Source organism: Pinus tabuliformis, chromosome 5_2, assembly GCF_031772625.1.
Source record: "Pinus tabuliformis cultivar Carrire ecotype Pingquan chromosome 5_2, CPIR1, whole genome shotgun sequence".
NCBI classification, from domain to species: Eukaryota; Viridiplantae; Streptophyta; class Pinopsida; order Pinales; family Pinaceae; genus Pinus; species Pinus tabuliformis.
The window spans coordinates 5,001,917-5,016,696 of NC_142306.1; the positions used below are offsets into that span (position 1 = coordinate 5,001,917).

Consider the following 14,780-nt stretch of genomic DNA (forward strand, 5'->3'; position numbering starts at 1 on the left):
TAGGAGCTAACGTCATTTTTAGTTCAGCATACCACCCTCAAATAGATGGATAGACCAAAGTAGTAAATAGGAGCTTGGGAAACATATTGAGAAGTTTAGTGTATCAAAATCCTAAGTAGTGGGATTTAGCACTAGCTTAGGCTGAATTTTCTTATAATGACACTACAAACCGAAGTACTGGAATGAGTCAATTTTAGATTGTTTTTGGAATGAACCCAAGAGGTGTGTATAAGCTCAGAAATTTGGGTAAATATGAGACAAGAAGTGAAAAATCTAAAGAGTTTGCAGAAGAGATGCAAAGATTACAAGAATATGTCAAAGGTAGATTGCAGGAAAGCTGTGGCAAATGCAAATAGAGAGTAGATACGAAAAGAAGAGAGAAAGAATTCCAAGCAGGAGATTTAGTGATGGTATATTTGAGAAAAGAAAGATTTCCTGCTAAGACTTACAATAAACTAAAGATGAAAAATATAGGACCATGTAGAATTGTAAGAAAGTTTTTAGCTAATGCATATGAAATTGAATTGCCAGAAGGGATTGGAATATCACCTATTTTCAATATTTCAGATTTGTATCCATGCAAAGGGACAGAGACAGAGCTACAGGAAGAAAATTTAGAAGGTGAAGTTCAAACCTTTAATTGGGAAGAACAAATACCAATGGCCGTTAAGAAAGAAGTGGAAGCTGTTTTGGAGAAAAGAGCATCCAAAAGAACCAGAGGACAGACTTATTTTCAATACCTAGTCAAATGGAAAGGATAGTGAGTGGAGGATGCTAGTTGGTTAATAACAGTCGAGTTGCAGAAGTATGGAGTAAGCCCTAAAAGTCTGAGGGATGATTTCTTTCTTCCCTAGGACTCTGATGCAGGAGCATCTGGACTTAGCCAACAATGTGAAAGTTTGTTCACATGTTGTGGCTAAACAAGTTGAATTTTACTGACCTGATTGGTCAAAAGTCAATTTTTACTGAGAGGGTTGGATCTCTCAAGAAATGAGTTGTATTTCATTATTGTAATAAGTAGAAATTGTCTTATTTTAGATTCAAAGAAAAGTTGTTAGCATAGGTGTGTGGTAGAGCTTGAAAATAGAGATTGACTGTTAGAATGTTTAAAAATAGAGATTGAGTTGTTAAGCAGGATTGGATTGATAAAAAGAAGAAAAATGTAATGTAGAAGGATTGGCAGGGATGACAAAGGATTGAGTGAAGCAAAAGTCACATAACAGAGTGAGGATTTCATATTGAAATAGGGTTCTTTTAAAGAAATGTAAATGAGCCAAAGGGTAGAGACTCTGTAATTGTTATTGTAATGACTAATTGATGTTGCATGTGATTATATGTCAAATCTGTGAAAACTCTCATTTTACATTTGTTTCTCTGTATTCGGGACAGAGTCAAATATTTCTTTGTTTTTATGATTTATGATATAAAACTCAGAGGTCAATGGAATTGCAGGCTTTAGTATTACTAATTGTGTTGAAGTTCGCTTAAAATATTTGCCGTTGATCCAAGTTCGAACCAACGGTGCGAAACCCCGCCAACTTTTGGATCACCCATATCACATCGTAGAGATTTGTTTATAAAGGGCAGATCTCAGGCCTTGAATAATAGCGATATGTGATATTGCATCGCAAATAAACATTGGTACATGGTTGGACTACAGGCCTTAAGAAATTTCGAAGTGCGATTAGGAAATATGACATGGCAAGAAATCCTGTGTATGTTACCGGATCTCGGCCACGGAATAGTGCGATATGCGATGGAAGTGGGACCATTGACCATATCACATCGCAACACTCTCTATGTAAGGGTTGAGACCTGATGCTTACCCATAGCATTTTTAGTATGTGACATAATCTGGACCGTTGGATCTAATGTGTTATGATATATGGAGTATCGCGAGCGGTTCTATTTAAAAGGGTGGAAATCAGAGAGCCAGAGTAAAGGGGGACTCTAAAGGATATAGCAAACGTGAGGGTCGATTGTGCAGATTTATTGAAAAAATTGATTCCTGCATCAAATTCCTTGGATATATGCAATTGTGGTCAATAGGCAGGCAGATCATCATGCATCGATCATTGATATGGATAGTAAGCTTTGTGAACAAGTTGTTTTTGTTTTGATTGATCCTGGATCTAACTATAGTTATATTAATCCCGACTTGGTGGATAAGTGTAGTTTGAGAAAAGAAGTGCATGAAAAATCTTGGTTAGTAGAGTTGGATACATGTATAAAGAAGAGACTCCATCATTTGGTAAGATCTTATGCATTTGAGTCAAATTCTATATGTACAACAACACGCTTGAATGTGTTTCCATCGGGATCGTATAACATGCTTTTGGATATGGATTGGTTATACCTTCACAGAACCAAGGTGGATTTCTTCGACAAGGACATTAAGTCTGTGGATGATATTGGGGAAAATAGGACTTTGCAAGGAAAGAAGAATCGTAACCAATGAGGATTGTTACCGCTATGCATGCCGAGCATAGTCATATAAAACATTGTGTGATGTTTGTAGTGCACATTTCTAGTGAAAATGGTAAGGAGGTTGGGGATGTAGATGTGTTGAAAAAATACCTAGTTTTATAGTAGTGTTAGGATATATTCCCTGATGACATTACAGATATTCTAGCTCACAAGGAGGTAGACATTTCTATTGAGTTGGTGCCAAGGGTAGCCTCAACATAAAAATCACCTAACAGGATGAGCACACCCAAGTTAGTTGAGTAAAGTTGCAGCTGATGGAAATGTTGGACAAGGAGTACATTAGGCCGAGTGTATTGCCTTGGGGTGCACTAGTGTTGTTTGTGAAGAAGAAATATGGTACTCTTAGATTGTGCATTGACTACAGGTAGCTGAACAATGTAACAATTAAGAACATGTACCCTTTGTCGAGGGTTGAGGATTTGTTTGATCAGTTGAAGGCAACAACAACATTCTCTAAGACCAACATGAGATCACGATACCATCGGGTGTGCATTAAGGAAGAGGATATATTCAAGACTATGTTCAGGACTAAGTAAGGGTATTATGAGCTTGTTGTTGCTCCATTTGGCTTGACTATTTCTCCAGCTACATTTATGTGTTTGATGAATAGCGTGTTGTGTCCTTATCTAGACAAGTTTGTTTTGTATTCATTGATGGCATATTGGTATATTTAAAAAATGAGGAAGAGCATGATAAAAATTTAACAACAGTGTTGAGGTTGCTAAGAGAGCATTAGTTGTATGCAGCTTAGAAAGTACAACTTATTTCAGGTTTAGGTACATTACTTGGTGTTGGGTCATGGAAAAGGTATAAATTTACTATTAAACTCATCATAATTTTCCTTTATTCTTATCCTTTCTATATCTCAATGCACTAATCTATTAAGGAATTATGGTAAGAAATGAAGGAATTATCTACAGTTATGACTTAGCTAATTATTACCTTCCTTTATGCAGGAAAACAACAAAAGGGACAAATGTTGTTCCCTATAAAGGAACATAAAACATCAACAAGCTAAGGGAGGAACACCGCGGTTGTAGATAAGGCCAAAAGCAAATCAGCAGAGTCAGTGCAAGAAGGAAAATGACATTTGAAGATGGAAAGCTATTGCGAATCCCTCATGATCAAGAGATCCCGAGGGAGCGTGTTTATCACTTATCTTTATACCCTTTTTTATTATAAAAGGAGATATTTTGTAAGAAGAAAGGGAGGATGAATTTCTGTATTATTGTAATTTTATTTGTAATCACAGACTCTCGCTGTCGAGAAGAACACGAATATATTGTAATTCTCATTCAGTTTGATGATTAATATATAAGTAAAGTTGTTGTTCCCTCGCATTTCTTGAACTAACTTAGCAGTGTTTCGCTGGTGGCTAAGGTCTTGGCCTTTGGTGAATTCAACTGCTTTTCTTGTGCCATACATTTCCAATTCTTGCAAGTGTGATGGTTTGATAGTATTCTTTCTTTCTGTGATTTTATCACTACGCTGTTTATTATTTTCCAATGTTGACAAAATCTCTTTACTTTATATAATTGCAGGATTGTCATTGATTCACTGTGCTTTCATTTCAAATCAAGTTTCTTAGATAAATATTCCACTTGATATAATCAACTGTAAAGAGTATTAACTATCGTTGTTGAAACTCTTAGATTGATACCATTCGCTGTTTAGATTAATTATTAAGGATTGGGTTTGATTTAGATTAAATCAGTTAAAGAGGGATGAGTTATCACTATTGTACTCTCAACTGATGTTGTTGTTACTTTGATGAATGTAAAAGTTGATGTCAGGATTGAGTTTTCAATTGGAATTTACTAGATGCATCCATTTACTCTTGTATTTAAAAGATCTATATTGCAATTTAGAAACATTACTCTCTGAGTTAAATAGCAGCCACACACTATGTACACTCTTGAAATAAAAAGACTTTCCTGGATTGATAATTAATGTGAGGATAATTATGAGTTTTAAAAGGCAACTTTTATCGACCAACATTTTGGCGCCATTGCTGGGGAGAGTTTAGCGATTTCTAAAGAGTAATATACATCTGATGATTGTTGTTGAAGAAGAATTGGGTATTTAAAACAAAAGGTAAGAACATACAAGCAAGTAAAGTGCTTGCTCCTCCACTCACTTTTCAGCACAATTTCAAAAAATTGAAGTAGGTATTTGCTGCTTGTCTATTGAGAGAGAATTGGGTATTAAAAACGAAAGGTAAGAACTTGCGTACAGAGCACGTAAAATGCCTACTCCCCTGCCCGCTTTCTAGTAGAATTGTTAGGAACTTAGGGTAGAGATAAACATTTGAATTGCTTTCATGAATGACTAAGAAGAAAAAACCTGAAAACAATCCAATTCCACTACCCAAACCTGACAGATCTAAGGGACTGGTGACCCTTGGGTGATCAAATTTCATAGAAGAAATCTTAAAGAAAGCCGAATCTTAGCCATCATTAGGTCCTAGAAACGTTGCTTCCCCTACAGTCTCCCTTTGGGCCACAGGCTCACCATCTGTAGCTTACATTGAGGTCCACAACAAAACAATAGGGACTGAGCATAGTTTTCAAGAAATTGAAAATTCGCGCCCAATTTCCTCACAAGAAGGGAATTATTGTAATATTCTTGAAGGAGGCGGAGAAACAGGGGAAACAGAGGATCCAAGATCCCCTCAAGTAGTAATTCAACAAGGAACACCCAATATCCCAAACCAAGGGAGTGTTGTTAAGATCATTCCCACCCATTCTAATCATCCTAGGAATAACTCTTTAGAGATCCCGAAAGGGTACTGGCGCATATTTGATCAAATGGCCAACAACCCACAAGTACCCTAGACCTCTACATTGCAGTATCCCATCATTGACACAACTGTCAACGCACCCATGAAATCTATCCCTCTCCAAAATATTCCCACCTTGTGTTGGTTTATGGGATTAGGTGGGGGTACAATAAATGATTGGGATCAAATGAAAACCGGTTTCCTTAAAAAATATCAGTACTATTGCAGATCTAGGGAATTAAAAGATGAAATATTCCAAATGGTAGCAAGACCCAGTGAAACATTAGAAGAATATGTGGAACACTTTCAATAAAACCTCCAGCGGTCTCCCTATGCAACTCTGCCTTTGCCTAATAATGTGCTAAAAGCTACACTAATTAAAGGGATGAAAGAACAATGGATAGAGACATTAACTAGCATTTGCACCAAATGTTGCAAAGGAAACGCCGTAAGGCATAAATTGAGGAACAATTCCGACTTGGGAATGGGAAAATGTACATAAGATGCAGATATGTAGCATAAATGAGATTCTAAAGATGTATAAATTGAAGTTTATTTAGGGTGCTTAAGTCTATATTTTTTTTTAATTATTGAATTAATATTGCATATAAATCTCATAAAATTCAACCAACTTATAATTGAGGGCTCTGATCTCTAAGTTTGACTTTGGGTCATTAACATGGTAATGCACTGTCTCAACCACTAAACCACATAACAACAAACAAAAGACTACAAAATGTTACAATCATTACTATAGTAAACCCAATGACTCTACACACAATAATTTATTCTTTACTCGAAGAGAATATTGCTTAACCATATCCACAAAAATATTGCAAGGTGGAAAGCATTATGCAGAATAAAATCTCTGTTATTATAACTTGTAAGTTGTAGCATTGTTCCAACCAATAAAACTATCTTCACATTTTGGAAGATCAAATGGAAATAAGTTTTGAAGAATTCAATAAAAAACGTCCAAGATCATTGGATCACATGATTAATGGTACCCTTTCCTATGAATCTAATATTTTTATGCACTTACAATTAAGGGAGAAAACAAGGTCCAAACAATGTATACCACAGGGACCAATAAATAGTATATTTGCTAATCCTTGCTAGGATCAGAAAAAACAACATTACTTCTCCTTAAAGCCTTCACAATCAAACACAGATGTACTAGTTGCAACGACTTTTATATCATTTTGCTGATGTTGTCATGTCAAAATCAATGTGATACAGTTAAGTCACCTTTAAGAAGAACCTCATTGCAATTTCTATACAAGGATGTCTGTCTTATCATTACTCATTCTAATTTCACCTCTTTTATTGTCAGACTTCACGAATTAGCCTCCAAATGCTTGCTTCATCCACAGACCAGTGAATTACCTTTTATAAATATTTTGTTTGAGCATTGGAACCCAATAACATTTACAAAATTATAAAAAGTTTATCTCCAATCAATTTCTTTTCTTTTCTTTTTATTTTTCTGATTTCCACTTATTATTGTTATATAAATATCTAAACTCATTTTATAATACTTTAAAAAATAGGAATTTTCAGATATTATAATCCCTAAATCCTTTCTTCCCATTCTTAATTACTTTTGCAATTGGAAATAGGGCTTTGCAATTAGGTTCCCTCTGCATTAAACTCTGCAACTGACCCACCACGGTTAGTGTTGGAGTCCTTGGAGGGGTTTTATTCTCTTGAACAAAAGTCAAGTGACAAGAAAGAGTCTGGGCTCCCGGCTCTACACCGGGCTTGTACATTATTACTGGAATCTCTTGTACCTGTTTTGGCAGATCCTATTTTGGGTGTTGAACATCCAGTTCTGCCCTTAAATATAAAGGAGCAAGCCAAAAGTATTGCACATGAATGGAAGTCGAAGATAAACCTTGAAGGAGATGTTGCCAATGGCAATTCGTTGGAGGCCCATGCCTTCTTGCAACTTCTAGCTACTTTTGGAATTGCGTCAGAGTTTGATAAAGATGACTTATGCAAGCTTGTTCTTGCATTTGCACGGTGCAGGCAGACACCTAAACTTTGTCGTTCCCTTGGACTTGAATCAAAAATGCCAGCTTGGTTGGCTGGTCTTCTGTAATGTTAGCCTCAGTGGCTAGGCTGGCAAAATTTCCATCCATTTTGGTAGATAGGCTTTTTGTTGTTTTTCTGGCATTCATGGCTAGCTTGGTTTTTTTGAGGGACTGGTGGATTTTATCAGTATACTTGGTTGTGGCTGATTGAGTTGAAGATAAATGTTGGTAATCCTGGCTGTAGTAAACCTTCCCAACGTTTTTTGTTTAGTCCAGTGAACGGGTTTCTAAGTTGACGGGGTTGGTAGTCTTTTCTTTAGATCTCAACATTTCATATGCAAGGCAGACACTGAGTGGCCTCTACTAGGTAGACATCTTTTTATGAGGTAGAAAGTTGTATGTAAGTTATTTTTTTGATATTAATAAAGGCACCTGAAGATGATCAGCTATGGTAAAGTGTCATAAGGCCTTTCATGAGTGGGGAACTGTTTACTTATGAAAATGGTCTCAAGCTAGCATAGCTGTTATCTTTATTGACAAATCCGTTGAAGTTGTCTGTATTGTTTTTTCTTTCACAGTAAACTGTCTTTTGGTATTTCAAATGTTTGTGACATATTCAGATTAACTGAAAATTTTGTGACAATTTCATGCAGATGTTATAGAAACCCTGGTCAATAGTGGAAAACAAATTGAGGCAGTCAACTTTTCTCATGCATTTGGGGTGACAGAGAAGTTTTCACCTGTTCCTTTGTTGAAAACAAATTGAGGCAGTCAACTTTGCTCATGCATTTGGGCTAACAGAGAAGTTTGCACCTGTTCCTTTGTTGAAGGAATATCTGAAAGATGCTAAGAAAGCTTCTCAGGCAAGTTTAAAAAGCGGGAATAACTCTACTATTGCACAAGTACGATTGTATTACTGTTATACAAAATGTCTTGCTATGTGATGATCATTTTGGCTTAGTATTGTTGGTTATATCGGAGGTTCCTTTTTTGACCGATATTTTTATTTGCTGCTACAGAATGAAGTAAATACAAAAGAGCTTTCTGCTTACAGAGCTGTTATAAAGTGCATTAAGGAGCACAAACTTGAATCGCAGTTCTCACCAGATCCTCTTCAAAAGCGTGTAGCTCAGCTAGAGAAAGCTAAGGCTGACAGAAAAAGGGCTGCAGGTGCTGTTAAGTCTCAACCTAAGCGTCCTCGTGCCAATGGAGGAAATGCTGGTGTATATATGCCTCCGTTAAGTGCAGATGAAAGAACTCCGACTCTTTATGCTTCTTCCAATGGTGTAGACATAAGCTTTTATAGGTCTTTGGATAGAGTACAATATTCTGGTGCAGCTCCAGGTGTTACATCCTACAACCTACAGGGCCAAAATGCATATGACAGATCAAACCAAGGATTATATGGAGCAGGCTATGGTGTTGGAAATAGGACTCCAGTCTCGCTCTCAAGGCCATATATGTATCCATCAGATAACATGGGGCCTTCGTTGTTGGGTTCTGATTCTTACAATTCCTCTACTAACTACAGCAACCATCACTTTGGCAGTAGACTGCCTGCCCCTCCTCCAACTTATCAGTCTTCTTTTATACATTAGGTAGGTACGGTGCTTATCTTACCGTGGTCAAGCAAGTTCTGATCTTATCAGGCCCCATAAAACCTTTTCTATTGGATGTGGCTGGTAGTAAGCACTTAGCTTTGAAGAGGTTTTTTTACTTTGTTTCTGTAAATCTAAAAGATTGGAAAAGTTCATTTGGTAGCTTTTCACAATTTTCAGTGGTGTTTTCTTCTATTAAGGAATCTTCTATTAAGGAATTTTATTTTTGTATGGTATTGAGTGCTTCATCACTTTCCCAGGTTACTATATACTATAGTGTTTACAGTTCAAAGATGATTCCATGCATACTTTTGGTATTTTTTTATTTGTTTGACAAATTAGAGAGGATCAATCTGTCTCTTTGTGGAAGATTAAAATTTGGTGAATAATATATCATTTGTGATCTTGTTCGGAGCTCATAACACAAGACTTTCAATTGCATTGTATGCCAAGGGCTGGTCTTGTGCTGAATATGATTTAATTGTCCACTTGCATGTTACCTCATTGGTACCTGTTTACTCTACGCCTATGAAGCGAATCAGATTTTATTTTGATTAGTCCAATTGTAAGGCTATTTTTGAAACTGAACCCTGCCCCTCTTAAGCTGTTGCATGATTTAAATCCCCCTTTTTGAGCAGAAATGATTTGTAGTGCTAGTGGTATAGTTGTTATACCCTGCATTAATATTTTTGTGTTCTCTGTAACAAGGACAAAGCACATTGGAGTTATATGTCCCATCTAGAACTAGCAATTGTCTCAAAAGGTACAAAGAGAGGCCGATAGGATTATTAAATTAGAATTGTTGAATTTCTCTAGAAGAGATGTTGGTTCAAGCCTACAAGGAGCAAAGAGATTTGATGTTTGGAGTTCTATGCTTTCTAGACACCATATTTCTTTAAATACAACTTAATTTTAGAAAAAGTTCAACCGCAATGCAGTTCTGCCATGCAGACATACACTTAAATCGTTATTGGGCTTATGATATTGACAAATTCAAAGTAAACTGGTATACAAGAGAATGTACCAAGCTAAACCATAAGTTACACATCGTCAAACCTAAAAAAGTACATAACAATGGTTTGGCATATCAATAGCGATATCATAATTGCTTTTCCTTCCACATACATACAATTGCTCCAAAGGCAAGGACAAGAAAATTTTTCAGCTCTAGTGAGCACCAGTGGGTCACCAAAACGAGTGACCACTAATGGCTTTCACATTTATACAAGGAATTGGCAAGGGACTTTACATGGACTCCACTCAACTTCAGACACAGCTTCAGCCAATATGGAGAGTGATTGAAATTGAACATAGCTAAGTAGTGGCATTGGCTCATAGTAATACACCAAGTATAAAATATTTAAGCTTTTACAGAAGCAAGGAGTAAGAAAAATTATGAAGCTCAGAGAAGTAGATTTAAATCGATCAAAGCTTGTTGAACGACTATACTGTCCATAGAAATAATCTTCCAATGTTCTGCTCTCATGTACAAGATTTACACTTTGATCTGGACAACTGTTTGATACCAAACCATCATTAACTCCAAGCATTGCAAGTGATAGATGAGTTTGGATGTCACAACTCCCAGAGTTTTCTCCAGATTCATCCTCAATCAATTCATCTAATTCCATGGACATTGTCAATTACCTCTTGGTCCAATAAGGTAGGTCATCTCCTTCTCCTCGTAGTAATTTCAAAGTCTGCAATAATAAGTTACAGACAAACAATGAGGAAGAATAAGTTCACGTTCTTACATTAACATTTATCCATTTTTTGAAATTTCACAAAGTCAGTTTAATGCAAAGGTAAGCCACTTTATTTGGGGAAACCAAAGCTTTCAATTCAAATCTTGCAATCTAGATTTCAGCTACGATAGTGATTCTCAGGAAAGCTATATACTCTCTTGATATTGGAGCGAAAGCAGATATGCTGGCTCTTCTTGCCTATTCAGGGAGGGGTAATTTGCATACTGAAGCTTTGGTTTGAGATATGATGTAATCTCTTTTGCTAATATTCAAAGAATATTATATTTCATTAATGGAAAAATAGATTATTGGCAATTGAGGCTTTGAATATTTCGCCATAATCCACCATCAACATTTAGGGCTAACCTGTTTAAGGGTGATGATTTTACAAATTGAACTACTAAACAAATGTTTAGATTACAACCCTAAACACTAGGTCTAACAAGTTTCCTTCAACCGATCATCTTGGGTACCTGCTTGAGGTACTGGAGAATAACGAAGATAAGCCTAAGCGGGACAATGATGATCAAGAAAAGTAGAGACCATCATCCATAGTCTGCAGTTCTGTAAAATAAAGAACATGACAAAGGTTTACTTAGAAAACAAGCTGTCAATAATGGGTTCCTGGAAGTAGTTGAATAGAAGCTACTTTGTTTTGTTTTGGTGATTATTATAAAAAGGTAATGATCAGTGAGTTTCTTTCCTTGCAACAACTATGGACATAACCTTCCAGAGAGTCCATTTTCAAATCTTAATGGATCCAATGGTATTAAAACAGTATTATATACTACAGAGAAAACAATGGGGAACATGCCCACTATTTCCAAAGTTTTAACACAAGCATCATCAAAATCTGCTATCGATAAGGAACTTACTTGTTCTATATGCCTCGGTACTTAGAATATTCGTTTTTTTTACATTGTTATTTCAATGATTTATCTGTATTCTAACAACAGACAACAAAATCTGAAACTTCTACCCATAAATCTATGTGCAGATGTCGTTGTGGAGCCGAAGCAATTAGCATGTAGCCACTTATTTTGTTTCAAATGTGTGCCAAAGGTGAGATAAACCAAGCACTCATTTGTATTATTAAATCCATATATTTTTGAAAGAACATATATAACTGATTCAGGCTGCCATTTCTGTGAATTTTGTTGGTGTAGGTAATTAAATTGTCTAAGGAGTGCCCTATCTGTGTGCAACACAAGGGCAACCAGGGCTTTAAACTTTCCGCAAGGAGAGATTTACAATTTGATTATTACCCTTGGGAAAGAGAGCCAGTCCCACACCAAATGTGGCATCAAAACAAATGTATTCTAGACACAGATGAACAGAACTTACCGCAACCAATAACAGCCGCAAGCTGAAGGGTAGGTGTTGGAGCATACAGGAAGGGGGAAATAAAATGGAAGACAGTTTGTAAACGAATAGTTGAATGGTGGATAAAGATCAAATCCATCAGACATGCCAGCACGTATTCACGCATGGAACAATCCTCATGATAGAGTGTCGTCTCAAATATAGGTAGAAGCCTGAAAAAAATGAGTCTGGAATTGAAGCAACAGGAGCATGCCAATTTAAGTGCCAACAACCTGGTCTCTGAATCTTTAGATTGCAATCCATTTCCAAGATAAATTGCTAGTCTAGACTTCATCAAAGCTTCCTCCTCCTCCTTTGCCTCTTTCTCCAGCACATACTAAAAATCACCAAAATGAAATAACCATTAACTTCTGAACATAAACGTTAAACGCTAAACCCTAAACCCCCATTTTTAATAATAAAGCCTAAACGTTAACAATCGGCTACCTTCGAATTATAAAATCTAAAACCTGCACTCTAGAACAGAGCTGTTTGCTGTTAGCGTTCTCAAGTCTAAACCCTAGACTCCTAAGTCAGATATGCAGTTTAAAATACATCATTTATACTCTAAACACAATGTTAATGGATCCTTAAAACCGAAATCATGAACCCCAACCTATCGTTGCAGTTTAAATTCTAAGATATGAATCACGAACCTGGTCGATCTCTACTGAACTTTAAAATTCAATCCTAAACCTTAAATGAGGTAAATTAAATACCTCTAAAAGACGATCTTGATTGAAAATGGAGCTGCAAATCTTCTCCTCCACAACATAAAGCATCTTCTCATTCGAGGATTTGCCAAACCCTAATTCGAACATTGCTTCCCTGAGGGCATGAAAACTGAAATCTACAATGCATTTGGTGTAATCCACCAAACTCTGGGCCTCGACAACGGAATTGGCGTTAAGGGCTCGACAGAGCAGCTGAGAGCAAAGTTGTTTGCGGGTACTGAATGGCAAAACAAAACCCTCATATATGAGGGAATCCAAAATTCCGCTCAGGGCCCGCAGATCTTTGCACTCGAACAGAAAATTGAAGCGGTCTATCCGCACTAAATTAGGATTTTCAAACTGAGCAGGCAGCCAGGAAATTTGTCTACAGATAACTATAGAAAAATCAGAAGATGCCAAGGAAATCGAAACTCCAGCGAAGCCATCACTACTGTCTGCGAAGGGTTTCGAGCGGGTAATCTCTCCAGCATGAGATAAACAGGGATTTCAACCAGCGCTGATTAAAATTCCAACCATAATGATCTGATCGAACGGCACAATCTCTTTTAATCGTCTAACACATCAGATCAATGGTTGAAAATAGGACACGGTGGCATATAAGGGAGTTCTTCCCAGAGGGAAACGCCTTACGGCATAATTATACAGTGGCATATGCTTATCAACCCCTTGGTTTGTTGATGCATAACCTATTATGGTGTACACAATCAATAAATATGATTAGATTGTTTATATTTTGAAAGATCCATTAGCAATAGATTTTCAAAACCCTATGCAATTTGAGTTGTTGCCCTGCAACACATATCAACATTTCCATTAATTTCACCATACCTGCTCTATGTGGCCTTGAGGAAAGTGAAAAGCTCTCTCCCCAATACGAGGCAAAGTAACAAGTGGACCAGCACATGCATGCCATATCTCTTCATAAAGAAGAGATTCACTGACATCTGCAACAAACAAGCACATGTATTAAACCTTAACTACCTTCAGCACTCTTAAAAACAAGGGGTGTCTAAGTGGATCAGACAAAAGGCCTTCGCTAGAGTAGATTAGTAGGGGAGTTTCACAGTAAAAACATAAAAGAAAGACGCCAAAAACAAACAAACAAACTGGCTCTTCAATTTTTAATGGTACAGAAAGATGGAAATGTCGTGAGTGGATTTCATATTCCCGGTAATAAACCCAAAAACAGGGCAGCAAATTTTAGTGGAATTGTCTGCTCAATTTCTAGGTCTAAATTAATGGTAAAAACCCATGAACAAAGCACTCAAAAAATAGTATAGTTCATATTTCTTGTGATTCCATACTCAAATCCCATAAAGGAGGCAGTAAAATATTTGGATTATTACAAAAATTCAAAATCCTCCAATCCATCATGTCTATAAAATTGGGTTTATTGAGTATGATCATGAATAGATGATGGTAACTCGCCTGGCAAGGAAGTGAAATAGTTGTCTAAATGCAAATGGGATAATATATCATTCAAGAAGTCTTAATGCCAATAGGTTGTTATGAACTTCTCACACCACGAAACATAGTTAGAGATGGCCCAGATGGGTAATGGGTAAATGATGGTAACTCGCAGCCAAGGAAGTAAAAATTGCCAACTAAATCAATAGTCTAGAGAATCTACAAAGATCAATTATTGTCATCAATTATTGTCGTCCTAAGAGTAAATACGAGATTCTTCCTGCCCCTGTCGCAACAGTCGCAAGGTCACATACCAATCCCTGAGTGAACAGTGCAACCTTGCAAGTCGCATAGTCATGTTTATGCTCGGCGAGGCGTGGCGCAATCTTGCAACCTTTGGGACCTCTGCAACTCAGAAGGTCGAGTTTACGAAGATGGAAAGTTCGACTCGTGACCTCTGCGACCTGTGAGTTGCATTAGTCGCAATAGTTGCAACAATCGCAAGGATCAGTTTTAGTGACGTTCTGATACTGCGACTGACCTACTAAGGCAGCAACCTGCTTTTACTTAACAGAAAACTTAGATTCTTCCTTAAGCTCCTTGAGACTGTTAAACTCTTTGAGTAGAGACTATTG

General features: G+C 36.9%; 1 protein-coding gene across 1 annotated transcript; it reads left to right on the forward strand.

The window, feature by feature from the left end:
• Positions 1-2,080: 2,080 nt before the first annotated feature.
• LOC149157217 (FRIGIDA-like protein 3) lies at positions 2,081-8,897 on the forward strand. Its single transcript, XM_089437623.1, has 5 exons — positions 2,081-2,188; positions 6,900-7,356; positions 7,953-7,993; positions 8,067-8,201; positions 8,319-8,897. The coding sequence occupies exons 1-5, from the start codon at positions 2,081-2,083 to the stop codon at positions 8,895-8,897; spliced, it is 1,320 nt and encodes a 439-aa protein (XP_089293749.1).
• The last annotated feature ends 5,883 nt before the right edge of the window (positions 8,898-14,780 follow it).

Bases quoted from the DNA above. Each gene is read 5' to 3' on its own strand.
- LOC149157217 (XM_089437623.1), top strand. From the start codon at position 2,081: ATGGATAGTAAGCTTTGTGAACAAGTTGTTTTTGTTTTGATTGATCCT. The intron at 2,189-6,899 runs GTGCATGAAAAA...CTTTGCAATTAG, and splicing joins AGTGTAGTTTGAGAAAAGAA to GTTCCCTCTGCATTAAACTC. The intron at 7,994-8,066 runs GCAGTCAACTTT...AAACAAATTGAG, and splicing joins ATAGTGGAAAACAAATTGAG to GCAGTCAACTTTGCTCATGC.